This window comes from the organism of the source record quoted next, assembly GCF_019968985.1.
Source record: "MAG: Porospora cf. gigantea B chromosome Unknown PgB_NODE_17_length_75588_cov_121.691, whole genome shotgun sequence".
NCBI classification, from domain to species: Eukaryota; Apicomplexa; class Conoidasida; order Eugregarinorida; family Porosporidae; genus Porospora; species Porospora cf. gigantea B.
This window is the reverse complement of record NW_027178745.1, coordinates 33,914-59,416: the sequence shown is the minus strand read 5'-3', so window position 1 is coordinate 59,416 and position 25,503 is coordinate 33,914. Positions and strand designations below refer to the sequence as shown.

The following is a 25,503-nucleotide window of genomic DNA, read 5'->3' as shown; positions in this document are numbered from 1 at the left end:
GTCTGACTACGGAATGCTTTGAGATTCGCCAGTCCCCAGTTCTCTGATGGTGCACTGCTCATTTCCGTGTGCATGTTGCTCTGGATGATTTTGCTGTCACAGGCGCGGACGCTAGTGCCAGAGCATCGATGCTATGCAGATCAAAGCGTGCTGCGGCGGGGAGTCGTGAAGGGTAGATCCGACGCCTACGGAATGATTCTGCTGTATAGTGACTCTTGCCCTCAAGAGTTGGCTGTGAAGGCGTCACATGACCGAATCGAGGTCGCATGTGTCAAAGGACAAGAAATTGTTGAGTGCAAGGGGAAGTGCCCGTTGACGTCAAAGTTCTACAGGAATCCGCAGAGATGGAATTCACTGGGATGCGAGGAGTGGTTGTCGGTAGCCCCCTCAGACGTCCTCGCGGACTACACTGGAGTCAGGTCTGCGGCCTGCTACTCAGGTCTTGTGCGGGGCAACCCCAACATGTGTGGCAACCCGGATCTCTTCACGTGCGTCAGCCCCAGTAGCGTAGATGTCTTGTGGGTCGGGAACCCCAATATGCATGTCTGGGCCCACCTCATGCGGCTGGCACCAGACTGTCCGTCAGGCGTTCTCGGAGTCAACGAACCGATGCCCGGTCTGGCCCTTGTGGGGTGTGTTACAGGATCTGACCTGGGGAAGTGTCATGGAGTTTGCACTACACTTGATGCGTTCACTGAGCAGACCACACTGGTCAAGCACATCGGATGTCAAGGCGCCGGATTCCGAGCCATTGATGCCACCACCTTCATTGAGCATTTCCACAATGGACTCTCCACGGAGGACTGCTTCACATCGTTGGCGGAGTATGACTGGGCTCGAATCAGCGAAGCTTGCACTATCACTGCTGCTGCCGAGCAGGTGGTTGGGAGCTCAGTGACTACAGTAATACCGACCACCGTTAACACTGCAGCTTCGACGTTTACAAGGGCAGTCCATCCTCCTAAAGAAAAAGGTTACGCCGCGAGCATGCTTCCATATGCGGACTATGCCTGGATTCCTATTCTGACAGCAATATGTATCGGAGTGGGTATGACCACCATCGGCCTAGGGCTGGTGCTTGTAGGCCACGACAACCACGTGCACGTTACCACCTTACGAGAGAAGACCCCCGTTGTCTCGCCGACTACGTCAGTTTAAAGAAGATTCTCGTGGATCTTTGGCAGAACGCGACGAAGAACGTTTACTAGCACACGCAACACAATTTAGATGGATTCTGGTACATACATTTGATATCACTGACTGCTTGTGCGAAACTGAACACGTTTCAGAAGGAACTGACACAGCGCCTTGGAGTGCCGCTCCACTAACTTGGAGACCGGCATCTGCTCGCGAGTCCCGCAGTTATCGACCACAGCCATGAGCTCCTCATTCTGCATTCGGGACACCTTCAATACGACGACAGAGGAAGGCTGAACGGCCTCTATGTCGCTCGACGACGAACTTGTGTCGTAAGCCACTGACGGACGCGCACCCTTTCGACGTGGCTTCGGCTCGTAGTCACTATCCTTCCTCATCCTCTTCGTTCGGTGGGTTTCGCGGTGACGGGAGCGGTGGTTCTCCTCGTTGTATTGGGCCCTGAGGCTCTCCATTTGGGCGACGATGCCTTCAGCCATGTTGGGAAAGCAGCTTCGTGGTTCCCATGTATTGTCCTCGGTAGGGTAGCCCATCCATTTGACAAGATAAAGGTCCTTGCCGTTCTCTACCTTGTACCCCACAATGGCTTCCACATCGTAAAGTGGGTTCTCCTCCTCAGCTTTCTTCGATTTTCTGGGCATCCTGATAATATTCTACATTTCCAATCCACATCATGAAAACGACTTTTAATGACTGCCCCACTAACTCTGTTCCTCACTCAAACAAAACCGAACCCTTCATTGCCCTCCGTGATTGCCTGCATCATTTTCCTCTGCAGCTGAGCTTTCGAGCTGTACACCGGCAGATCGAGCTGGTTGAAGCACGTGTGTGCCGTGGGCAGTCGGTCTTCTCCGTGACATCGGTGGATGTTCAGCTTTTGGGGCCCGCGCATCCCCATGAGGTTGACGAATCCGCCGAGAGGGACCTTGCTGGTGCCAGTGACAAACTGAACGAACATAGCCAAGTGCTTTTGGTCCATCTCAGAGAGGCATTCCCAGAACCAGACGATCAATTGTTGAGTCGCCACGTAGTTGACGTATTCCGTGTTGTCACGGAGGTCAGCAACGTCGATCTCTGGACATCCACTTATCAACAATTCGAGCTCCTTATCCGTGAACATAGAGATCAAACGTTTGGGGACGACTTCGTAGAAGCCCTCCAGGAAGTTTCGCATCTGAGTCTCTATCGACTTGAACATTTTATACTCGCAGAAGAGGCGGATGTACTCCTCCTTGGTAGCCTGTATAATACTCTCCTCAATATCTCACGTCTGTGACGGGAATGTTCGCACCCCCAGGAATCAGCTCCTCAGTCTTAACGTCGCCGAAGTCGTTGCGCTCGACAGAGAATGACAGCTCTAGGCCTATGTCTGCCAGCTTATGGCCACGAATCATCTGCAGGTTACGGTAAAAGTCTGGCTCCACAGCCTCCAGGTCCTCCTGCTTGAGGTCTCGCCCAACGATCGATTTGTAGATTGACCGCGTGAAGTAGGCGTCCATGTGATGCCCGTCATACGCGCACTTAGCAATCACCCTCCCCACGAAACGGAAGAATTCCATGTCCTGCACGTTGACTCCGGATGCCGGGTTGGGACTGTTGAACTCAGCCTTGTCTCCCAGTCGAGTGAACAGCGCGTAGTCAGGGTTGAAGATTTCCTTGGAGAGTATCGAGTACCACTCTTTGGTGAGGCCGCCACCATCGACGCCTTCCTCTCCTTGGAAATGCACCACCAGTCGACCTCGGAGCAAGTCGGCATTGTTATGCACCTGGTAGTAACTATCAGTAAAGACACTCTCCCTTCTAACGGTCAATCGTAGCGTGTCAGTGGACCGGCTCTTCAGCTGCTTGACGCGGGACCGGAAGTAGGCCACCTTGTTGTCAAAGGACACACACAAGGGCACGATCCGCAGCAACGACAGCGCGCAGCTAGGACTGTGCACAGAACCGAATTTAATCTTGGAGTTGATGATGTCTTTGCGTTTCATGCAAAACTGGGCGATACGTCTGTGCCGTTCGTTCATGTGGTTCGTCGAGCTCTCACCTGAAGCATCCTTGAGGCGCTTCTCGAAAAGCTCAATCCCCTTGTTGGGGCCCAACATATCCCTGTTGTCAACCAGATCGAGAGGGGTCACCTCCTTCAAATCGGAGTCAGCAGCCAGACAGACTTGACTTCCCACGAGCAGTACATTGAGCACGTTCAAGGCCTGAAGAAGGCACACTGCGTTGTCCACTGAAGGCCTTCGAAGCCACCCATCAGGGTCGACCCCGCGGTGAGGGGACCCAACGTCTGTTGGCAGGTCCGGAGGCGCATCAGAGTCATCAGACAGACTCCTGATGTCCTCGCTGTTCGCTGAGCTGCCGTCGGATCCGGAGTCGCCCACCGACGCAGTGGGTTCCAGATCGCCTTCGAATGATTCGAAGAGCGCGTCTAACGCTAGCCAGATTTCTTGCATGGGCTGGTCAAGAATGGAAACATACACGGCCAGAGGTTCAGCAGGCGGCTTCAGAGGGCTGCAGATTGTGGCAAGTGACGTCACGAACCGAGAGAACAACTGGGAGTACTGATCAATTTCCCGAGATCGGGCTATCGCTCCGTTGGGGTTTTTCAGGCTTAACAAGAGACGTCGAGCCATTTCGCTTAGTCGCACGGCGGCCAGGCGAAGCTCCATCAGAACCCACTCCTGATGGGCCGGGTGCCCGAGCATCTCAGTTACGATCCGAGCCAAAATCTTCACCAGCGTTCCTCCGCTGGACCCGTGAAGAAGAGCAACGCTTCTAGCACTGAGCCCCGCCTCGCTGACGCCAGTGAGAAACTGAACAATGTGGACACCGGAGGACGGTTCAATCGCACAGAGAATGGACTCTTCGAGGGGTATCTGACTTCCACTTTCATCGGGAGACTTCGACGCCCGACTCGAGTCGTGGGAGTTGGGGGGCTCCTCTGCACCCTCTACCGCCGCTTCATCCTCCTCTACATCCTCCGCAGCGTCTTCATCGTTCGGCTCGTTGAACGCTCTGGAGGCCACGTCCTTGTTAGCCTTCGAGAGCACCAGCGACTTGATGGATTCTACGAGCTGCAGGACGTGATGGGGTGATGAGAGGATCAGCGGCGAGGTCAGCAAGTCCAGGAGTCGGTTAATGTGAGCTCTTGGTCTTCGCTCTTCCATACGGCTTTTCTTCCGCTTCATTTCATTGATGTGGACGGAATCCTGCTCGCTCTCCATCTCGAATGGCACGGGACTTGATTGACAAAAAAACCGGCTTGCCTCGCTGGAGACCTGTATAAGGGACCTGAGGTGCTCCAATGCTCGGTACACACTAATGGTGGCCACGATACCTCTCCGGACTACAGGAGAGCTGCTGTTGATCGTCGACAGCGCAGAGTGAGACCGTGGGTCATCAAGAGATGTCAAGATGAACTCACTTGGAAAGTCTACCGATGCGACCTTAGCGCAAGTATCTGACCTCCGGCCCGCAGCCAACAGAAGGAGGTGCAACACGGCACTTCGACCTGCGGGGTGGCTCATGACCAGGGAGGAGAGCACCAGGTGCATCTCCTTTCGAGAAACCTGACGTCTGATGAGCAGGAAGCGGCAGAGCGCCACAGTCGTTTCGGTGCTGAGTGGAGGGTTTAGCGCCTCCGATGATTGGCGTCGCCAGTGCTCTGGGATCGGCAGCGGCGCATTTCCAGTCTCCTGCGCCAGCTCTCCAAGCAGCTGGTCCCGAAAAGGGCGGTGCCTGATGGCAGTCGTCGAGAAGCGATCCATCTCAAGACCCATGGGGAGGCGTTGGAACATATGTAACGTCCTTTCTGGCGGAGGATGGTAGCTCCTATGATGCCGAGGACTAGTCATATCGAGAACTGAAACGAAATGAGACGCGAACATTGAAAAGCACTCACGTCCGCCTCCAGCCTGCCTCAGATGCGCTGTCGGTGCAAGTAGCTCAACCAGCGGTGCGTGATCCTCGTAGTTTAACACTACCTGAGGCGCTCGGATACCCCGATCAAGCTCATGAATGTTGTTGGTTTGGATGTTGGCTGCTTCGTCTTGGATCTCTTGTGGAAGGGTACGAAGAAAAGCGGAGGACGCAGACCCTAGCACTTCTATCCGGGTGACTGGGTCTAGGCTAGCAATGAAAGTCGCGTTGGTCTCATCAATCACGTCGACTCCGGTATCTGCGGGATCCACACGGCGAAGTTCTTGTCTAACGATCTCCGGAACGGAGTAAAAAAAGGCGCGGCGGATGTCTTCAATGCGAAAGGGACTGCCAAGCCATGCTGGTATCTCAGCTTCGGCACCTTCAACGGCGTCCTGAGCGGCATCTGGTGCCGCCTCACTAGGAGTTTCAGGCTGCTCAGGGGGCGAAGATTCGACGTGGGGGAGGGTTTCCTGCTCCGTATTCTCCGTACCTTCTTCCGCTCCCAATTCTGTCTGCGTGGCCTCGTCGAGAGATTCTCGCCCTTGGCCTTCCATTTCGGCAGCGAAGTTGACTGCCGTCTCGTGGTTGCTGAGGTTCAGGCATTGCATCTCCCGAATTCGGCCCAGGCTGATGTCGTTCAAACTGACAGTGAAAGCCTCGTTCCGTACGTCAGCTGGAAGTTCAGCCATTACAGTAGGATCCACTCCACTGATTTCCAGTAGTTGTAGACAACTCAGGCCAAGCATGAACGCTAGCGGTCTGATCTCCTCGCAGTCGAAGGACAGGTCGTTGCTTGCCGCGTCCTCTGCACGGGCTGCTGCCTGCAGATGCACCCATGTTGCCTCGCCAGCATCATCCACTGCGGGCATCTCGAAGTCCGAATCACCCGCCACCTGTTCACCTGCCTCCGGTTCCCCCTCCTCCTCGCTGCCAGATTCGACTCCATTGGAGAAGCTCACAACGGGGTTCGCCCAGTCGACCGTGGCAGAAAGACCCTCAAGATGTGTGTCGGATTGCAGTTCGCTCTCATCGTCAGAATCGCGAATCTGGGGTTCAACAATCATTTCAGACTCGAACTCGTCCTCTGGCTCCGTACGTTCCACCATGTTCAGCACATTACCGCGGCCGATTAACAGGTGGAGTATCGAGAACGGGTCCCGGCTGCGGAGCTCATCGTCGTTCGCTTCGTGGGGGAGAGGAGGAGGCCGCATAGGGGTATCCTCCGAGTCGGAGCTTGAGAACGCGTCCCCGTTTTCCGAGTCTCCGCTGTCCTCTTCCCATACATCAACGTCCTCGTCGTCGTCCTCGTCGTCTCCGAAGTCTTCTGACTCACTTCCCACAGTCATGCTTTCCATCTCGGACAGGACGCTCGTGACGTCCCCGTTCTCGTTGAGATCGGATAGACCTGCAAGGATGTCTGCCTCCTCAACTTGGCACGCGGTTTCTTTCGCCCTCAGCTTGCAGCATTCAGGCTGGCACAGGCTGGAGAGGCTCCTGATCAGTCCGTTTGTCAATACCGCACTGTCCTCGCGATATGCGTCGAGAGAGATAACGATTTTGGATAGGGATTGCCTTAAGGCCTCACACAGAGGGTACGGAATCCTTTCAGACGGCTCGTCTGAGGTATCACTGGGAATGACACTCAGCAAGCCGTTGAGGATGGCACAGTAGGCGAAAACGCTGGTAACGTATCTCCACGGCTCGGCTGTGTTGCGACTGGCAGCCAGCGATTGGAGATCTGGTAGGAGGTCATGCAGCATTCGCAAGCCTGTTGGTCTGCTGTGGCTCGCAATCTCAGCCAATACGTTGGAAACAGCGATGATGGTCTTCACGGCAGGTCTGTGTGGATCCGCCGCCTTGCTTCCTGCAGGGATGGGCGCTTCCCCCAGCACGTCTGATAGGACGGGGTTGGCCAGAAGCGGTGCGCACGGATCCTCGCCTGTGAATAGCAGTCGGTCACAAAGCTCAGGGTTGTTGGCGTTGATCACTACCGTGAGAGCGCGTCGTAGGCACCGAACGAGAGGACTCGGGAGGCTACGGGCCTCGGCATCGTCAGACGGGACGCGGGCGTTGCTGGAGCGGACGACACAAGGCATGCCCGAGTCCGACGACTCCTCCAGGGCCGCTTCCACGGTGCCTAGGAGGCCGCCTGCGTCCTTCAAAGCGTCATTGTTGATGGCTGGCGACTTCGTGAAGAAAGCGCTGAGCTTTGGATGGTTTTGGACCAGCCTTCGCATCCGACGAAAAAGAGCCTCAGCGTCCAATGAGAAGGGAAACTGCAGACAGAGCTTGGACTTCGAAGGCAGCCACTGACAGGCGCACGAGTAGAAGACGGCATCCGGATGAATCGACAGCGGAGGTGGCGAGAGCCTAAGCGCCGCTTGGAGGTTCAGGTAGAGGCCGGTGTAGTCGCATAGAGTAGTGAGCACTGACCAAATGGCCAGGTTAATACGGCTTGATTTGTCCATCTGCTTTCGAATACGCTTGCCTGCTGGGGTCTCTGTCAACCGCCGCTTCCGCTCTTCGAGAGGGGCCAACTTTGCAGTCATGTCGCTGGTGTCGATGTTGAGTGCAACTTGAAGCACGTCCACCTGGTACGGTCCCAGGCGGATGCCGTTGTCAGAAAGGAGTTCTAGGACGTTTTCCAGTTTGAGGGCCTGCGACAACTGCAGCGACGACCTGCTGGAATCTGCCTCATCCGGTAGCGCGGGTAAGGCTCTCGTCAGCGCGCAGTCTTTGGAGGTGCCCCCGAGCTTGTACACCACTGTGGATTCTGTTAGTTGACACGACTGGGCAACATTCGACGCGAAGTAATCGTGGACAAAGTCTATCAGTTGCGTGAAGTCGCAGGAAGCGGTCCTCGGTAGTCGCAGCAGCAGACCAACCCCCCCTCCGAAGGACGAGGACAGCCCCGCTGGTTGATACCGCAGAAACTGGAGAGCCAGCTGGGTGGAGGTCAGCAGTGGCACCACAGTCACCATGGCAGCGGTGATACAAGCAGAGTCACTGCCTGGGAAATGATGTATAGTGTCCAGAGCACTCTCCACCAGCTTTGACTTCCAGGGGGACTTGGGCCCCTTTAATGGATCCTCAGACGTTAGGCTCTCAATCAAATCAGAGGTCTCGAGGTAGGCCATTGACTGGCACAGGGCCAACCACAAAAGCGTCAGCCACGAAGGAGGTGTCGAGGCCACGCGAAGACCGCCAGGTGGTACAGATTCGTAAACCGTCGGGGATCTGGACCAGTTGCTATCCTCAGTGCCCTGGGACAGCACTGACTGTACCTTCTTGACCATGCTGACGTTCTCCATCAGGTAGTGGAAGGGAAGCGAGGGTAGTAGCGCTTGCAGCGGTACAACCAAGCCTGCCGGTACTGTGAAGTAACCCGCTGGCGTCTCTGGTGTCGGCACCACACGCCCGAGGTGGACGTAGCCCTTGCGCTGCAGTCCTACCTCCGCATCCGTCGTCTTGTGTGCTGTGGTGAAGACGTGAAGGATATCACAGAGTAAGCGCGCGACGGCGCTCCAGCTCACGTCATTCTCCTGTCTTTTGGCGATGAGAAGACTCTGTATAACGCCGTGAAGAGTGCGGTGGACGGCGTTTGCTTGGTATACGCTTTGAAGGTCGAAAAGCGAGTGAGGAACCTGCAAAGCCTTAGTGGGGCAGTTGGATGCCAAACACGGTTGGTCCGTTTGAAGGAACATGTCATCCGAGAACACCGGGTGAACGGAGGGACCCACATAAACCTCTTCCACATGACCAACCCCCGGCAGGCGGAAATGACGGCACACCTCCTGAATCTCCGATGTTAACCACTCCGTATACGGCCGACCAGCGCGAGCCACTGGAGGTGGAAGCACCAAGATTGACTTCTCCATCTTGGCGACTGTCGTGGCCAGCGTCTTCAATACCTTGACGAGGCGAGCAGCATCTTGCTCCGCCGGCGTCATCCCCTCCGTGGCCTCCGTCAATCCGTTGTGGATGACCTCAATGTGGCACGGGTGAAGGAACATGCTGTCATAGTATAGACTCAAAAGGCGCTCGCTGAGGAACGCGATGCTCTGTTGCACCTTCTGTGTGTCGAAGCACAACCCGGAGTCATTGACGGCTCCGGGGAGACTGAGAAGGAGATTCACATCTTCGGTGAACGTATCGTTGGCTGGGAGTGCAACCGCCTCCACACTGTAGGAGTTGCTTGACAAGAGAACAGCGTTGTGGCCGACACGGAGGAGGCAGGCCAGGAACATATGTGGAATGCGTTGGATAATAACGTTCTTTGCGATTGTCGCCACAGACGGTTTAGGCTGTAGGGGTGGAGGCCACACCAAGAAGTACTTCGACAGGTCAGTGCACAGGACGGAGACGACATCCACGATGGCGGCCTTCACTTCCTCCGCAGGGGGAAAGACAGCAGCGAGTTCCACTGCTTGCGGTAACAGAACCGTCTTGTGGAAATTGGTGATCTGCTCGAGGAAAAAAAGCGAGCCGCGGAGAGACTTGCTAGCGATGTCGTAGGCGCCTGGAACCTCGCAGACCGGTACCGTAACGGCCCATTGCACCATTTCCGTCAGGGATTCACGCCATTCCTCAGAGCAATCCACGCAAGCCCCATCAATTAGGTCCTCTACCGTTAGGTACTGCTCAGGTTGGGGACCCACAACTTCCTTGTATCGGGGCTCCTGCTTCTTTACAGGACAGCCGTCACTCAACAGCGGCACAGCAGCGTCGAGGAAGGGACGCCTCTCAGTAGAGGATCGGACCCACGAAGGCTGCTGCGAGGCTGTCGCAGCGGTAGCCTCGTACCTAACCGCAGCGATACACATTGCTATATGGACTTGTAAACAGTAGTTCACAGCGGACTGGAGATGGCGGGCGCCGCCAGCGCCGACAAAAGCACCAAATGGTAGCATGAGCTTGTTTCTCTCGTCGACGACGACACGATAGAGGATATCCATAGAGTCAGTCACGTACCGTGCCATCTGCAACGGACTGATATCCGAAGGTGCCGCCTTGAAGGCGTCATAGGGTCCAGGTACAACAGGGATTCGTTTAAGCGACGAAGCACAAACACGAGCGATCGTGAGTGCATTACTGAAGAAAGCTGGCCAGGATCGCTCTATCTCGCCGTGTACGCCCATGGTTGTCCAAGTGGCTCGGGAGATGAATGTCCGGATCGTAGAGCAGACGATTCTCATCGTTTCCTTAACTACAGTTCCAGACGTTCCAACCGTTGGTTGTTCGAAAGACGACAGGTCGGACATCTCATCAGATTGATGCAGATAGTGAGCCTTGCCTGGTACAGCAAACTTTAATGTGGCCTCCAGCGACAGATTCGGCCATGAGAAGCACCACTCCGCCAATGTAGACCAGTAGTAGGACTTGTGAGAGAGGGCGTTGTGGGGGCCGGCGACAGAGTCGTGGGGATTTGCGTAGGATTCCAGATGAGACGACCACTTTCTGGCTCTCATAGCAGGGGGGTCGTGACAAGAGGCCTTCGTGGCAGCTGCTAGGAGGCTCGGCTGGTCGGTTCGACAATTGTGGGCTTGGCCTGAGAGACGGAACAAGATTGCAGGGAGTAATTCGACCAGGAGCTTGAGTGGTTCCCTCAATGTGTCCATCATCCGGAGTTTGGAAGACCCATGGAAGTCCTTGAAGGCCAGCACGACGAAGAAGCATGTGTCTAGAGAGCTGTAGTGACCTACAAGCTCAGTTCGGAGCTTAACCAGTGTATCGTAGGCCTCCTTGGTCAGTTTTGTATTGGCGTCGAATTTCGAAGGCAACCAAGCGTATTGCATCTCAGTGGGGAACATGTCAATTTCCAATAGCAGCTCCATGCAGCGTTTCAGAGCGAATTGCATATGGGCAAAGAATGGCACCATCACGGAGGAATTCGAGGTGGCTGCCTGCTTCACCAGAAATTTCTTCACCAACTGCCCAGCAGGATGTCCATTCAAAGAGTGACAAACACACGGCGGGAAGGCTGTGGCGTAGGCCCCGTTGTCCATCGGCAGCGCCCCAAGCACCTGTAGCACCATCACGCTGTAGGCGCCCACTGTTAAGTCCGACGAGCATGTTGAAAGCATGCGGCAGAAGTGGGCGAAGCGGTCAACAATGTATAGGTGTGGAGGGTCCATCACCAGCTGGAAGGACCCGACGGTGGCGAGCCGCGGGTTGGTATTCCAGCTCAGCAAGGACTCAACCTCGTCGAAGGTTGTCTGGAGTCCCTTGGGTTGCCAAGACGGAACGGTCTGCACGAGATCCTTGAACCGCGTCAGTTGGGCATTCAGGCACTGCTGGAAGATGGGCTGCATCGCTGGAAGCTGCCTAACGATGCTGTCCGCGCTCTGGCCAATGTGCATGGCCAATTCGGTCATCCGCTCTAGCCTCATGCACTCCACATGGGTACACCCTTCAATCAGAATCCGGAACAGTTTGTGATCCGTGCCGGCGAGGTACTCAAATGCGCCCTGGTATACGTAGAGCGACTGCACACAAGGCGCAACCTGGGGGAAGACCTCGTCGCAAAGCATGTTCTGCACCTCAGCATGGTCCACGAGGGCAGGCAGAATCCCAAGGTCCGCCAGAGTCGTGACTACGGTGGGGTCCTCGGAGCACAAGTCAGTTAAAAGGTTGATGTTGTTGCCATAGACCGTCAAGCCGAACTTCGCCGGGTCTCGGAATACGCGCTTCATCAGCTCACCGTGGTACCCGTGACAAGATTGGAATCTCACGGTGGCCGGATGTCTTGAGAGAATAGGTGTGTCCATAGATATCACTACGATGCTGAATGCAGCCTCGTGCTCTTCTTGCCTCAGCCAAAATTCACACGCACGTTCATAGGTCTCCTTGGACATCCCCACGGGCTGCGGGGCTCCAGGACACAGCAGTGCGCTAACGTCGCGAATCTCATCAGCGGTTAACGTTTCAGGTCGACGGCTTCGGCTCATACGGTACAGTTCAAAGCTCTCTCTGGCGGCTAGAACGTCACGAAGACCACAGGAGACCACTATAGGACTGGACCCCTGCAGCGACCTCATTGCCCCAAGCACTGCTTTGACGTAGGCCAAATGGGTCACCCGCAACAGTTGAACAAAGGAGCTGACGATGTGCCGGTTGCGCATTAGGAATGATGTTCCCATGTTGGCCAGGTGTGCGTGCACCGCATAGAACAGATGTGCTAGTCGGTCGAGCAAGTCACCATGCAGCCGTGTCAACTCGCAAGGTGCGGGTCCTCGACACCGATCGAAGTAGGCGTCCACGTCCAAGTCGTCCTCAGGCAGAGGGAAGTGATCCAGGCCGTCCCTTCGACTTACTGGTGCAAGGGGAGTGGAGATTTGCTCCCTGATGATAGGTAAGATCTTGTCACATACACTAATGTGGCGACAATAGTCGGGACCCTCAGTCTGCCAATCTTCCTGGTTTACAAGGTTAGTCGTGTCTGGAATCTGCAGGTAGAAAAAGATGATGCTGGAGATCAGGCCGTTAGGTTCGTTCACGCCGAGACTTTGTATTGTCAGCTGAGGTTGAAGTCGTTCAACTGCAAAAGAAGTCCAAATGTCAAGAATGATCCGCAGCGTGCTGATTGCCAACTGGTCATGTCGTCCGAGAAAGAATATGGCTTCTTCTGGTATTGAGGGGTAACTCGACGTGAGGAACGAGTTCATCTGCTCCGTGTTGCTGAGGATCATCATGTAGATGGCCATCAATCGGACATCACTTATCAGGCGCCGGAGTTTACGACTCGAACGTATGGTCAGCGTCGTCACGGCTTGTTGAATCTCGAGCTGCACGCATTCAGGAAGGTTATACCGTGAGACCACCTCGCGTGTTTTCTTCAGAATGCGGTGATGATCCTCTGGTGTGGTGAAAGCAGCGTCGGAGGGAACGGTTCCACACATAAGCTCTGAGAAAGGAATCTCCAACACTGGTAGCGATCCCGAAGAGGAGTTGAAGACGAATTCCAAACGCCGTAGGTGGCTGGGCACTTGCCTTAACAGATCGGCTCCGGCGGGAGCCGAGTAGAAACTGAAGGTAGATCCTTCGAGGTGGCCGTCCTCAGAGCTGGTCATGCAGCCCAATGGAGGTTGACTCAACGCATGAAGTCTCATCTGCATCTCCTGATACATCTTAGTTTCCATCAGGTCTGATGGTCGTCCAAACGACAAAGCTGTGAAGCTTAAGACTCGGAGAGCCTCATATACCAGCAGCATATTCTCCGATGAGAGAATGCACATCACAGGATGAATCCATTGAACTCCTGACTGCCCCAGTACGTTTTCTAATATTAGACTCAGTACCCGTAGCACCACCAAGATGTCATCGTCCTCGCACTCGCAACCAGCTTGGCAGAGCACGCATTCTAACCTGGGTGCCACAGGTGAAGGTGGAATTCGGTATTCGTCAGGGATTTGCTCTATGGGAGCGTCTAAGTCCACCAGAAGCCCCTTCTTGCTGGCGTAGCAATTTAGGATTCCATCGAATCTATTCAGCAGCGGGGCCCAAAAGTAGAGGTGCGTTTGGAACTGAAAACAGATGAGACGGGAATGGCTTGAGCTAACCTACCCCGATATCCCACGTCCATAGTTTGAATCCTCGCAAATGTCTCATAAGGTCCTTGCCGTCACATTCGGACAGCAACTGTACGATCTGTCTTTCGACTTTCGTAAGGTTTGGCAGACCCAGCCGTTGCTGGTCTACTCGAGGAGCTTCTATAGGCATCAGATGAAAATTCGAAAATACTGAGGATGACTGTCGCTTTGGCTCTTCAGCGGGCCCCAGCTTCGTTGTCTATCTTGTCCCGGTGTGCCAGTCTTGCCCTAATTACGGTGGCCCTCTTCATCAACGGGACAGACCAAGACCCTTTGGTCGACTCATCGCATCTCTACGACCACAGTCTCTACCACTCCCGCTGGTTCCTCCCACTTGCCAACTGGGACGGCGAGTATTTTCTGCACCTTGCCTCCGAGGGTGCCTACCAAGAACTCCACACAACAGCATTCTTCCCAGGATATCCGTGGCTTATGCGTGTGGTTCAGCCGCCCTCACTGCCTCTCTTAGAGACGGGACTGCTGCTTAACGTTGCGCTTCAGTTCCTCGCGTGCCAACTGCTGTTTCAATGGATACGTCGGCGCACCTCAGAGAGAATCGCCACTGTGGCCTGCCTGTTCTACTGCTTCGGACCTAACTCTATCTTCCAATCCGCTCTCTACAACCACAACCTGTTCGACTGTCTCTGCTTTGGGGCGGCTTGCTGCTTGGATGGTGACTCGCCGTGGATAGCAGCCACCCTTGGGATGTTGGCCACGGTTACCAGGAGCAACGGTCTTCTCCTTCTGTTTCCACTCTTCTTTTGGACGCTATTTTCATCGCCCATACTCTGCAAAAAGGGGTCTGTCAGTGATTTCATCGTGCACTGGGCATCGGCTGCCGCTCAGGCAACGGCGGTTGTCATGCCCTACATTTCTCTTTTGGGTACAGGGTACGAGCAGTTCTGCAAGGGAGGGCCAGGCCTGCGACTGCAGTCCCTCCCACTTGACCTGCTACGAGGATTCAGCACGTTCGTGGACGTCGTCGTCAAACCACCTCCCTCTCCAGCACCTGCCTTTCGAGACTTCTGCAACTCCCGCTGGCCCAGCATCTACGACTACATTCAGTCGGAGTACTGGAATGTGGGGTTCCTCTCCTATTGGAAGTTCAGCAAGGCAGATCGCTTTCTGGCGGCAGCCCCCATCTACATCTCCGTCGGCCTAGCGTTGCGCCTGTATATGTCGACGAGGAAGCAGTGGGTCTCCGTTGATACTGGACACTTGCTGTCTACGGCGCTTTTCACATTGATTCTTCTAATGAAGTTTAACGTCGAAATCGTAAGCCGTGCGCTGTCATCTCAGCCACTGGTCTACTTGGCGTTGGCGGAGTTCGCGATGTCAAGGCCTAGATATGGAAGGCTTCTTCTGTTTTGTGCCGCTTTCCTGTACATAGTCGGCCACTTCTATTTCGTTTGGTGGATGCCATTCACCTGATCACCAGCCCGCATCTTCGATCGACTGGATCTGTGCGCCACCCTCAGCAAGCTCCCTCCTCGCCTTCACCCTTCTGTAGAAGATGGGACAGTCGCGAGAAGTGCAGATGATGTCGTTGAAGACAGACCCTTGACATCGTTGGCACTCGGTCCACAACGCATGAAAGGCATTTTCTTTCTCACGATAGGTGCGTATTTTGTCCAGAACCACCTCTGTCTCCGTGTCACCTTTTCGGCACTGCGCACACATGACCTCAACCCCTGAAGGCATTGCCACCCTGCATCCCAGGCAGAGCTTCTTTACCGAGCCGAACCTTGAAGCCCACTTGGTGGAAGTGTTGACTTTGATGTCTCGAGTGTGTTCTCCACTGAATAGCGACTCCGGATCTGGCAACACCGCTTCGAAAATGCGCATAACAGGATTCTTCATACTGTCCAGATAGTAGGCAGTGTCTATCGCCAAGTTGTTCTCGAGGACGAAAAGAGGATCCTCAGCGCGATCGTACTGGGGCTGGTTCTTAGCTCCAGCAGTGATCACATAATCAATTCGGTCCCCGACGTTGGGCGCGGTAGAAGGGTCTCGGATCTTCAGCTTCTTCTGCAGCTCTACGTGGGCCAGTTTCCCAGCGTACTCATCTTTGCCAATGCTCTTGCAGAGAACCAGGTCCGCCATGTCAATTTTCGACTGGAGTAAGTCCGACACCACCTGCTTCACTTTTGCCACAGCCTTTTCTTTGCTGCCTTCAATCAGCAACAGTTTGAGCGCCTCATCCACAGTCGTCTGCACCATACGGCAGAAATCGCGACGAACGGTCTCGATTCCTTTGCAATCCATCTTGTCGTACTTGTCGGGATTCGTCCACAGAAGCCCAGCGTAGCGCTTCTTGTTCATGAGAAGATACGGGAAAAAGCACTTCTCGAATTCAAGCTTGATGGGCTTCACAAACTGCTGTGAAACGAAATCCGCTGCCTCCACACCGAGCTCCATACACTTCTTCAGGTCGTCAATCTTGAAGTCGATCATAACCGAATCGGTGTCGCCATATATTACGTGAGCATCAGAGGGATAGCCATTAGCCAACGTGAATTGCGATTCCACCTGCTCCCGAGTGAAGTCGATCATCTGGCGACCGAAACCGGTTATAGACGTCGAGATCTCTAGACATGGCATCTGGCCGCCGGCAGTGGCACCGGTGTATCCGTATACGGAGTTTGCTGATATTTTCAGCGCGAGCTGTCGCCCATTGAGTACCATGCAGGTCATAGGATCCTTGCTGACTGCCATCTGCTTCTTTGCTCTGGATCTAGCGCTGATGAGGTCCGTAACAATCCTAGGAAGAAGCCCCTGCTTCACGTGGCTCTTGACAAAGTAAGCCCCAACAGGTGTCTGCGTGTAGTCCTCCTCTCTTAGGTTGCCGCGATCCTCAGCGCGAAGCAAGGTGGTGTAGCACAAGTTGTGGGCCATCATGATCGAGGGGTACAAGGAGGCAAAGTCCAGCGTTGTGATGGGTCGCTGGTAGTAGCCCTTTTCAGGTTCTAGCACCGTCGCGCCCTCGTACTTGGCAGTGTCGCCACCTGACCGCTCGCTGGGCATGATATAGTGCTCCTCCTTGCCGCATCTCAGAATTTGGGATGTCACTTTTATCTGCTGACCGCGAGTCAGGAGAAATGTCATCGGGGTACCTGTAACGCGAGCCATCTCAACCATGTTGTACACTACAAGGAGTTTGTCCATCAGCCGGATGGGCAACACGGCATCCTTCAAGCAGTAGCTAGCCAGGCGTCTACGATCGTCGGGGCGGCTGCTGTCAAACAGGTCACCTATCATTGAGTAGTGGACGTCTTCCTTCTGCTCGTTGAGGAAGTTGCCGGACACGAAATTCAAGGTGTAGGCCTTCAGCTTATGCTCGCGGCGAGTAACGTCCAGCATGTCAAGGGATACGCGTCCTGTCATGCTTATGTCCTTGTTTTCGTGGGTACCGTAGGCTCTGGTGCTCAGCACGGATTTCGTAATACGACTCTGAACGTCGGCGAAACGGCCGAGGAACGAAAATTTCGAAGCCTTTAGTTTCGACGCCCTTACCATCAAGTAGTTCAGATCGAAGTTGAAGCAGTTCCACCCGGTAATGATGTCTGGATCGGTGGAGCGGATCAGCTCTGCCCATGCCTCCACAAGCAGTCTTTCGTCATTGAACCAAGCCAGCGTGGCACCCGGGACGGTGGAGGTCTCCCTCAAGCTTAGGATTACTTGAGCTATTGGCTCCGACCGCCCCATTTCCTTCACAACGCTAGCGATGGTGATGACGGGGTCGTTTTCGGGCTGTGGAAACCCCTTTCCCTTCATGGCGACGCACTCAATATCAAAGCTCAAGATTCGGAGGCCAGCCGGAATTCGCTGCCATTCGCCTTCAGGTGGAACAGCTTCCAAATGCTCCATGAGAATATCCGCCTCAAACGAACATCTCGAGAGTTTAGGGTTGTTACTCCTTGGGTCCGAAGATCTCACTATCCAGTGCTTCTCGTGAATCCGAAACCAACTACAGCCGTCCATGTCTTTGTCGATCAGGAAACGTAAGGTGGCTGGAACACCACTTTCAAAAGTTACGAACCCAACGTTACCGAAGGTCCCCCTGATTTGCCCCTTCTCAATGGCTGTCCGACAACCGCTAATCATCCTGGGGTCGGCCACTTTAACCCTGTAGTAGGGCTTCAGCCCACCAGTAACGGAAAATCCTCGAAGACTTTGCTTCTGTACGACTTCAACGGTTAGAATCCGTCTACACACATGAGAGTACATGCTATTAGCCTTCAGCAAATCGTTCAAACAGCGGCCTAAGGCCTCTGCATCTTCCTGTATCAGCCTTCGCCCCAGCGCTCACGTTAGCCTCATCGACGGCCACATAGAAATACGGCTCAAACCCCCAAACATGAAGCGCTACAGACATCCCGGCGTCTGTAACGCCGAACAGCGTCACTCGCGGTACAGAGTCCAACCCAACTTGTCTGGCTTTGACAACTGCAGGCGCGGATGCCATGTTGCACTCGAGATCCGTCAGGAAAACGCACAGCTGGGTCTCTGGGGCGAGCTCTGGGCGACCCATGTCTAGGAGAAGGTGTTGGTACTGGCGGAATTCGGCCTCGTTCCTCACTGGATGGCTCATACGTCTTTAGCGTGCAATTTGTGTTATTAAGAGGTCATGCAGACGTTGGCAACATCAGCAGAAATTACGCCTTTAGAGATACATCACATCTGCATGTTTCGAGTTGTCATTGCGCACGCAACTGTCTGATAAGCGTGGTTCTATCTGTCCGAGGCGCCGCTCGCCCTCTCGCACGCTTAGATCCCGACAGCGACGCCAGAGACGCGTCAGGCGCCTCGTCTGGTACCTCCACATTGGTGTCGGCTAACACCACGTCGTCCTCCTCCAAGTCGGCTTGCGCATCTGATGACCGCAGAATGTGGTCTAGGGAGTCCTTCTGGCGCTGGGACGAGGCGTAAATCAGACGCTCCTGGCTGAGAGGAAAGATGCTCATCGGCAGCACTTTATACGAGTAGCCCTGATCGATAATAAATTGCTGCCTCTTGTCGGCGTAGGCCATCTCCTGAGTGTCCTTCGACACCAGCGAGTAGAAAAAGGCGTTGAACTCCTCGTTGGGGTTCGAGTGAGGTTTGGGCCGGAGAATTCGCCCGAGGCGCTGTGCTTCCTGCCTTCTCGATGCGAAGTTGAAGGAGATTTGAATGACGACGTTCGCACACGGGATATCGATGGCGTTGTCTCCCACTTTCGACAGGAATACGCAGTTGAACTTCGATGATGTTTTGAATTTATGGATGATCAGCATTCGTTCCTGCATGGTCACCTCGCCACTAATGTACGGCCGTTTCAGAGTGAATGCGACTTCCTTCAGTGCGAAAAGGTTATCGCTGAAGACGATGACCTTGTCGCCTCTCTCCTCGTGGAATCGGACGAGAAATTCACACACCATCAGCTTGTTGGGATTCAATACCCACAGCTTTCTTTGTTTAGCATGTGGGGCAGTCAGATAGGCCCGATAGAATTCTGCTGTCATAGGACACCAAACTTCTGAACATTGCACTCTAGCAAGGTACCCGAGATTCTGCAACTCCAACCAGTTGGCTTCATACAGCTTGGGGCCAATCAACCATTGGAGGTCGTGGATGAGTTCGTCCTCACGCACAAGGGTAGCGGTTAAACCAAGTCTGCAGTGACTCTTGACGATGTCATTGATCCGGCGGAAAGCTGGAGCCGGGGCGAATTGTACCTCGTCGAATACGAGTAGCCCCCACTCGCGATCGCGAATCTGCTGTATTATTCGTTCCGCCATCTCAGATCTTTTTCCGCTGAACGCGAGCATCGTGTATGTTGAGCACACAATTGCAGCGCCATCGTCAGGCAACAGCACCTTGCTGCCGGCCGTGAGAGCCACAACACGACTAGTATCAACAGTAGTGAAGTCCAGAAAGGATCTGCGCCATTGGTCCACTGCCACGCTGCTGGACGTGAGGCACATCACGCTCTTGCGGATGGTTGTGGCGGCAGTGATGCCGGTAAGTGTCTTGCCGGCACCACAAGGCAGAACAATGATGCCAGAGCGCGCTCTACCATTCCCAAACATTTTTCGCAGTGCTCTCTCCTGGTAGTACCGTACTTTTGTTGTGGACTTCAGTGAAATGCTCAGGTTGGCGTTACGGGTATCCTTGCGGAAGTCGTACTCCGAAACCAACGGCCGGTTGACGTCGTTCAGCGCCGCTTCCATAACCTGCTGAATTCGGTCTTCTCTGACCTCGAAAGAGAACACCTTCGAACCAGTAGACTCTTCAGGGATCTCAGTCGCCGTGTCCTCACCCTCCTTCGTCAGCTGGAATCCCAAAGCATTGGGGTCCAGCGTGGGTGCGTCGGTACTTTGAAAGTCATCCTTCACCTTCGTGGGATCCACGACTGACCTAATAGCCAGAGTATTCCTAATCCTAGCCTCCGATACTGTCGGAGACCTCAGCATACTCTCCAGATCCTCTCGAGATGGTCCTTCAATGTAATACTTTGTATCTCGAAGCACCAGTTTCACACGGCCAAAGCATATAGATGCTTGCGTCATCATATGGCAAAAGGAGTCCGGCAGCTCATTTTTGGAGAACTTCCGAAGACCCGACAGAATGGATTCGATGTCGACACCCACCGATATAGCCGCGTAGAGACTAAACACCGTCACCTGGAACTCGTGGACGCTAGTGGGGCGACTCAGTGGTTCTGCGATGGTGACCATGAAATCGGACACCTTAGGGGACGTTGGATGAAAAGTCTCCAGCACAATGTAACCCGTGGGGCATACGATCAAAGGTCTGCTTCTGCTGTCCTCGTGGAAGACCAAACCGCTGAAGTTCTTCAGATGACCATGCTCTTGATAGGCCGTGTCTGCTGCTAGTGGCAAAGCGTCAGTGGTTCCCTTTCCTGGCCGAGCGAAGTTCGTTTTGGGTTGATCCAAACATGGGCGCTTTGCCTCGGGGGCAGCGACACAGCGCTTCATGGCCTCCTCATCGGCCAGGCGTTTCTTGAGGCCTGAGATGTTGAGGGTCACTTTGGGAGCCGCCTCCATCTAGCCTCGAGAATTGCGGATTATCCAGAAAGATACGCAACAAGGTGCATGTTTGCATAAAGATACGCAACACAGATTGAAATGTAAAAAATAGAGACGCTGTCGTTGGCACATACTTCATTTTCACAATGCCACCAGCTAGTGTCGCGCACAAAGCTTGGACAGCCGTCTTTTGCGGTGCCTCGGCGCCTCCTCGATGGTGACGTCGACGACATGAGCGGGCACCGAGTAAGGCATCAAGCTTGCCCGTTCTAGCATGAAGCTCGCAATGTCGCCTTGCTTAAGGATGGCCTGCACGGCACTCATGGACTCGCGCCAATAACGACCTGTGCACGGGACGCCCAGCGCCACAAAGATCCAGGCGGGGCCATCCCGTTGAATGTAACCCATGATGCATCCCGATTCAGTGCCGCCCTGGGAGAGCTGTATGAGAGTCATTAGTCCCTCACCAGGAACCTGCAGAGCTCGCTGCCATCACTTGCTTGCATTAGCCTGACCACACTACGCTTGACGTCTTGCAGACTCTTGCTCTCCGTGAAAATGTGCACCATGATAACGATGTGCTGCACCTGCGCGTCGACCTTGGCGAGTCGTATAGTCATTTCCTCGTCGTCCCCACGTCCGCGGCCTGTGAAATTGTCCTTGGAGATCTCTACTGCGCCGTCGTCACTCATAGGCCTCTTAAAAAATATCTTGTCACAAAGGTCTCCCTCCGAGTCCAGCATGACTGCACTAACATCGAGATCTACAGCGTCGTCTCGCATTCGTGACACCAGATCCCAGGATAACCCAACTCTAAGAACGGTTTCATGTTGAGGAATCCGGATCGTGCTCCCGCGGATCAGGTTGAAAAGAAGGGAGCTTCCGGAATTCGGCAGCTCCGGCATCATCGTCGTGATGACGTCGCGCACCCTAGGGAGATTGTCCATTAGATGCGACGCCTGAATTGGAAGTGTTTCGCACTGGTATTTCAGCCCGCTGTTTGAAAAATTTAGAGCTACCACACTGCTGCCCGCTGAGTGTATCGCTTCATTCCGACTCACGAAAGGGCAGCTCGAGCACGACGGTGTGGCTTTGCATCAGCTCCCCGCCGTCAATGAACTCCACAAGTACCTCTGGAAGGGCTGCTTGTCACGGGTCCCTCGACCTACGCTCCATCTTCGAAAGATGAGTTCCAGCGGATGCGAAAGCCAAAACACACACCAGTTGCACATCTTTCGGAATATTGTTTGTGTGGACATTCAATAAATGCCCCTGTTGATCTGCACACACGATCGCGCGACCTAACGCCCAGCGGTTCTCTAAATGGCAAGCGTCTATCAACCGTCCATGAACATCCACCACCACTGCTTGCAGCTGCAGAGCTGGATGCTTCAGAACTCCGACGTTCACCAAAGAACAGGGTGATGCGAGGCAATGCTCCATATTTCGGGGATTCTGAGCTATGGCTAGTCGCACGCCGCTCGTTTCCGCGGAGCAGTTCAACCTCAACAGTGACATCTACAAAGTCTACCAGAAGATCGTCGACGACACCGTACAGCGGGCATCAGCCAAACACAACCCAAAGGTACTACAGGAACTGAAGGTTCGATGGCTGGCGCATCTGCAACAGCACATTTCTCTGAACAGTCAACAGCCTCAACCCGCAACTCCTGATCTTTGTCAACCCAGCAATGTACCTGACTTGGTATCCTTCTTTTCCGGGTCCGATAAGAAGGCTTCAGTCTTCCAAGTTCCCAACCTGAAGACTATTGGCACGCCGAAGTCCAAGGCAGTTCCGCCGAGACTGGAGAAGAAGGGACCCGGGTCGATGCGTTCTCAACCCGCCATGGCATGTGTTGTCGACGCTCCGTCATCCGTGCCTCCGCCAGCCAAAAAGTTCGCAATGAACCTTAACAACACGCCCTCTCCTTCTGTTGCGGAACCCGAGGAAGATTGGGGAGACTGGGACGAATGGGAGGCCACGGAACAAAAGACAGACAAGTCCATGGTGGAACGGTTAGCGCAGGCATCCATGGTGCGGGAGGGTTATTCTCCCGATGACGATAGCAGTCTCGGCGGCGTCTCCGATCTTGACGATGACGAGCCTCCTTTCCAGGACATGGCCATCGCGACATTCGAAGCAGTGCACCGACCACACAGCAAGAAAGCTCACCAGAGAGGCAAATGGAGACTGCATCTCAAGCACGGAGTTTTGCGTATCGAGAATCATGAGGTTCCGTTCAATTCATTGGTGGGTGAACTCGACTTCTAGACATTTCGCTACGCGACCTTGACTGACTGGAGTCTGCGAGCTTAGCATATTTCAATTATAATGCAGTACTCTGACTGGGTATTCTGTGCTCTCGTGGCCGCTGCTAAGCACCACGACAACATGTCCGTGGAGACGCAAGTTTCGAGAGTGTCGGCCCCCAAACTTCCTTCCGTTTCCGTCGTTTCTGTCCCTTCCACCGAAATATCCCTCATGACAACTGACTCACGACCTGCACCAAGGGACTCAATATCATGCAGTTCTAACTGCAATGACGATATCTGCGGCAGCATCGGTGAATGGGGTATGTTCTGGTCGTACTCGCACCAGAAATGCTATTTCTGGAACGGGGCTGGACCTTCCACGTGGAAGGTGCCTCTGGCCTTCGCAGGAGTGCCCATGTTCGAGGGACCCAAGACGTTGTCCATGTGCTCTGAAGCCTGCGTTGAGGAGCCTTGCGTCACCATTGGGGGATGGTCGGAGTATTACCAGCCCCAGAACCATCGATGTTTCTATTCCAAAGACAAGAAGGCGATGTGGGAGCTTCCGTTGTCTTTTTTTGCCGAATCAACGGAAGTTGAACCTAACAGGTCTTATCATCTGAACCTGCATTCCTTCACTCTCATTATATTGTTGTGTCTGGTTTACGCTTAAATTTGAACATTTTGATGGTTTCCGAAGAAGGCAATTTACTCGAACACGAAGGTCGTCGTTCAAAGAAGAAAGAACGACGACATAAATCACCGGAAGCCAGAAGACGCTCATCTGACGAATCCGAACTTTCTAGGCGCCGCCGTCATCGGCGTCGAAAAGAAACCTCGACTTCGTCTCGCCACCACCGTCGTCGAAGAGACTCGAGTTCGTCTAGGCACGCTCGTCGACGGAAGGAGCGGCGGCGAAGGCACTCACCATATTCCTCCTCCACGTCTAGGCGCCACAGAAGGCGCAACAAACGAGTGGATTCGGTTCGAACCTCCAATCGCAAAGCAGAGAACAAGCAGCCTCGGGAGAATAGACACCACAGTGATGTAAGCTATGGTGGAAAAGGAGGCTATAGTGGAGGGTATGGAGGGGGCCACGACAGAGGTGGTGGTTACGGTGGACCAGAAAGAGGCGGTTTCGATGGAGGACGTGGAGGACCGGAAAGAGGCGGTGGAAATCGATGGAACACTTATGGGGACAACTTTGCAGACTACGCCGCCAACGCGCCAACAGACTGGGGCGTCTCGTTCCGCAAGAACTTCTACAAAGAACATGCAGAGATAAAGAAGATGGATGACCAGCTAAAACGTGAGATCTTGGAGGAGAACGAGATTTCAATAGAATTGGGGAATGATATTCCGAAACCAGTTCCAGTATGGGATTATCAGTCGTTTGATGGTCCCCTTAAGAATCTCATCGCTGCAAAAGACTTCGTCATGCCACGGCCCGTTCAAGTCCTGGGCATTCCGGTTGCAATGTCTGGTCGAGACTTCATCGCTGTCGCTGAGACGGGCTCTGGGAAGACCTTGGCCTTTGTGCTGCCAGGGATAGTGCACCTGGAGGATCAACCTCCTGTGCGTCCAGGCGAAGGCCCCGTAATGCTGGTTCTGGCGCCAACGCGAGAACTCTGCCAGCAAATCGCACAAGAAGCGGTCTACTTTGCCGAGCCACGAGGGCATCAGGTCACTGCGGTGTACGGCGGCCAAGGAAGCATACAACAGCAGATCTCTCAGCTTTCTCAAGGTTCGGCTATCGTGGTTGCCACCCCTGGTAGGCTGAAGGACTTGGTCTTCAATCGTGGTATTGTCGACCTCAAACGGGTCACATTCTTTGTGTTGGACGAAGCAGACCGTATGCTGGATATGGGCTTCATTGGGGACATGCAGCTGATATCGAAACACGTACGACCTGACCGCCAAACTCTGATGTTCAGCGCTACGTGGCCGCGATCTGTAGATGAACTTGCAAAAACAATCTTCCAACAAGAGGATCCGATAAAGATGAAAGTTGGATACAAGGACTCCTCCATGCATCTGGTTCCATCGTTAAGGTGGCAGTTCATTAACGCCCAGGGAGCTGCCAAACGCAATCAATTGGAATCGTAAGTGACAAGAACCACGTAAGATCCAGAATTCTGACGAAAAACTACAACCGTCGTATCATTGTCTTTTGCAACCGAAAGGCTGACTGCGACTACCTCAGCAGAATGCTCGCCAATGCCGGCATCCACGCCGCTGCGATACATGGTGATAAAACGCAATACGAGCGTGACACCACCCTCTTGAACTTTCGCAAAGGTGACCTGTCTACGATAATTGCCACTGATGTGATATCCAGAGGCATTGACATCCCAGCGGTGTCGCAGGTCATCATGTGGGAGCTCCCTGCCAAAACTGAGGACTTGATCCACAGGGCTGGCCGAACGGCGCGAGCTGGATGCGAGGGGCTGTGTGTTTGTTTCTACAATATAGGGACGGACGGCAGAGTGCTGCAGGAACTGAAGAACGTTTTCCGAGCGGAAAGACGTGAGATACCAAAGGAACTTATGATGTTACGATAA

The 25,503-nt window shown here is 54.1% G+C and overlaps 10 protein-coding genes across 17 annotated transcripts; 5 read left to right on the top strand and 5 right to left on the bottom strand.

The window, feature by feature from the left end:
• Positions 1 to 72: 72 nt before the first annotated feature.
• Positions 73 to 1,158, top strand: KVP17_002864 (uncharacterized protein; the record flags this gene model as incomplete). Its single annotated transcript, XM_068519561.1, has 1 exon — positions 73 to 1,158. The coding sequence occupies one exon, from the start codon at positions 73 to 75 to the stop codon at positions 1,156 to 1,158; it is 1,086 nt and encodes a 361-aa protein (XP_068377728.1).
• Positions 1,159 to 1,253: 95 nt separating this feature from the next.
• Positions 1,254 to 1,796, bottom strand: KVP17_002867 (uncharacterized protein; the record flags this gene model as incomplete). Its single annotated transcript, XM_068519565.1, has 1 exon — positions 1,254 to 1,796. The coding sequence occupies one exon, from the start codon at positions 1,794 to 1,796 to the stop codon at positions 1,254 to 1,256; it is 543 nt and encodes a 180-aa protein (XP_068377732.1).
• Positions 1,797 to 1,873: 77 nt separating this feature from the next.
• Positions 1,874 to 13,794, bottom strand: KVP17_002834 (uncharacterized protein; the record flags this gene model as incomplete). Of its 3 annotated transcripts, XM_068519500.1 has the most annotated exons (3): positions 1,874 to 2,395; positions 2,424 to 13,598; positions 13,639 to 13,794. In XM_068519500.1, the coding sequence occupies 3 exons, from the start codon at positions 13,792 to 13,794 to the stop codon at positions 1,874 to 1,876; spliced, it is 11,853 nt and encodes a 3,950-aa protein (XP_068377670.1). The 3 variants fall into 3 exon arrangements, with proteins under 3 accessions (XP_068377670.1, XP_068377672.1, XP_068377671.1); XM_068519501.1 differs by lacking the exon at positions 1,874 to 2,395 and having other exon boundaries at positions 2,412 to 13,598; XM_068519502.1 differs by lacking the exons at positions 2,424 to 13,598; positions 13,639 to 13,794 and having other exon boundaries at positions 1,874 to 2,353.
• Positions 13,795 to 13,820: 26 nt separating this feature from the next.
• KVP17_002842 (uncharacterized protein) lies at positions 13,821 to 15,095 on the top strand (the record flags this gene model as incomplete). Its single annotated transcript, XM_068519517.1, has 1 exon — positions 13,821 to 15,095. One exon carries the CDS (start codon positions 13,821 to 13,823, stop codon positions 15,093 to 15,095), a length of 1,275 nt encoding a protein of 424 aa, XP_068377686.1.
• On the bottom strand, positions 15,096 to 18,255 carry KVP17_002855 (uncharacterized protein; the record flags this gene model as incomplete). 3 transcript variants are annotated; one of them, XM_068519544.1, is made up of 2 exons in its annotated part: positions 15,096 to 17,945; positions 17,974 to 18,255. In XM_068519544.1, 2 exons carry the CDS (start codon positions 18,253 to 18,255, stop codon positions 15,096 to 15,098), a joined length of 3,132 nt encoding a protein of 1,043 aa, XP_068377712.1. The 3 variants fall into 3 exon arrangements, with proteins under 3 accessions (XP_068377712.1, XP_068377710.1, XP_068377711.1); XM_068519542.1 differs by lacking the exon at positions 17,974 to 18,255 and having other exon boundaries at positions 15,096 to 17,891; XM_068519543.1 differs by having other exon boundaries at positions 17,896 to 18,255.
• A 106-nt stretch (positions 18,256 to 18,361) lies between these two features.
• On the bottom strand, positions 18,362 to 20,710 carry KVP17_002850 (uncharacterized protein; the record flags this gene model as incomplete). The annotated part of the gene is made up of 1 exon (XM_068519532.1): positions 18,362 to 20,710. The coding sequence occupies one exon, from the start codon at positions 20,708 to 20,710 to the stop codon at positions 18,362 to 18,364; it is 2,349 nt and encodes a 782-aa protein (XP_068377700.1).
• Positions 20,711 to 20,848: 138 nt separating this feature from the next.
• Positions 20,849 to 21,868, bottom strand: KVP17_002839 (uncharacterized protein; the record flags this gene model as incomplete). Of its 2 annotated transcripts, XM_068519511.1 has the most annotated exons (4): positions 20,849 to 21,133; positions 21,160 to 21,725; positions 21,754 to 21,834; positions 21,862 to 21,868. In XM_068519511.1, the coding sequence occupies 4 exons, from the start codon at positions 21,866 to 21,868 to the stop codon at positions 20,849 to 20,851; spliced, it is 939 nt and encodes a 312-aa protein (XP_068377680.1). The 2 variants fall into 2 exon arrangements, with proteins under 2 accessions (XP_068377680.1, XP_068377681.1); XM_068519512.1 differs by lacking the exons at positions 20,849 to 21,133; positions 21,754 to 21,834; positions 21,862 to 21,868 and having other exon boundaries at positions 21,148 to 21,639.
• Positions 21,869 to 22,154: 286 nt separating this feature from the next.
• On the top strand, positions 22,155 to 22,964 carry KVP17_002863 (uncharacterized protein; the record flags this gene model as incomplete). Its single annotated transcript, XM_068519560.1, has 1 exon — positions 22,155 to 22,964. The coding sequence occupies one exon, from the start codon at positions 22,155 to 22,157 to the stop codon at positions 22,962 to 22,964; it is 810 nt and encodes a 269-aa protein (XP_068377727.1).
• A 60-nt stretch (positions 22,965 to 23,024) lies between these two features.
• Positions 23,025 to 23,615, top strand: KVP17_002840 (uncharacterized protein; the record flags this gene model as incomplete). The annotated part of the gene is made up of 1 exon (XM_068519513.1): positions 23,025 to 23,615. The coding sequence occupies one exon, from the start codon at positions 23,025 to 23,027 to the stop codon at positions 23,613 to 23,615; it is 591 nt and encodes a 196-aa protein (XP_068377682.1).
• Positions 23,616 to 23,996: 381 nt separating this feature from the next.
• Positions 23,997 to 25,503, top strand: KVP17_002856 (uncharacterized protein; the record flags this gene model as incomplete). 3 transcript variants are annotated; one of them, XM_068519546.1, is made up of 3 exons in its annotated part: positions 23,997 to 24,189; positions 24,222 to 25,044; positions 25,074 to 25,503. In XM_068519546.1, the coding sequence occupies 3 exons, from the start codon at positions 23,997 to 23,999 to the stop codon at positions 25,501 to 25,503; spliced, it is 1,446 nt and encodes a 481-aa protein (XP_068377714.1). The 3 variants fall into 3 exon arrangements, with proteins under 3 accessions (XP_068377714.1, XP_068377713.1, XP_068377715.1); XM_068519547.1 differs by lacking the exon at positions 23,997 to 24,189 and having other exon boundaries at positions 24,233 to 25,044; XM_068519545.1 differs by lacking the exon at positions 25,074 to 25,503 and having other exon boundaries at positions 23,997 to 24,227.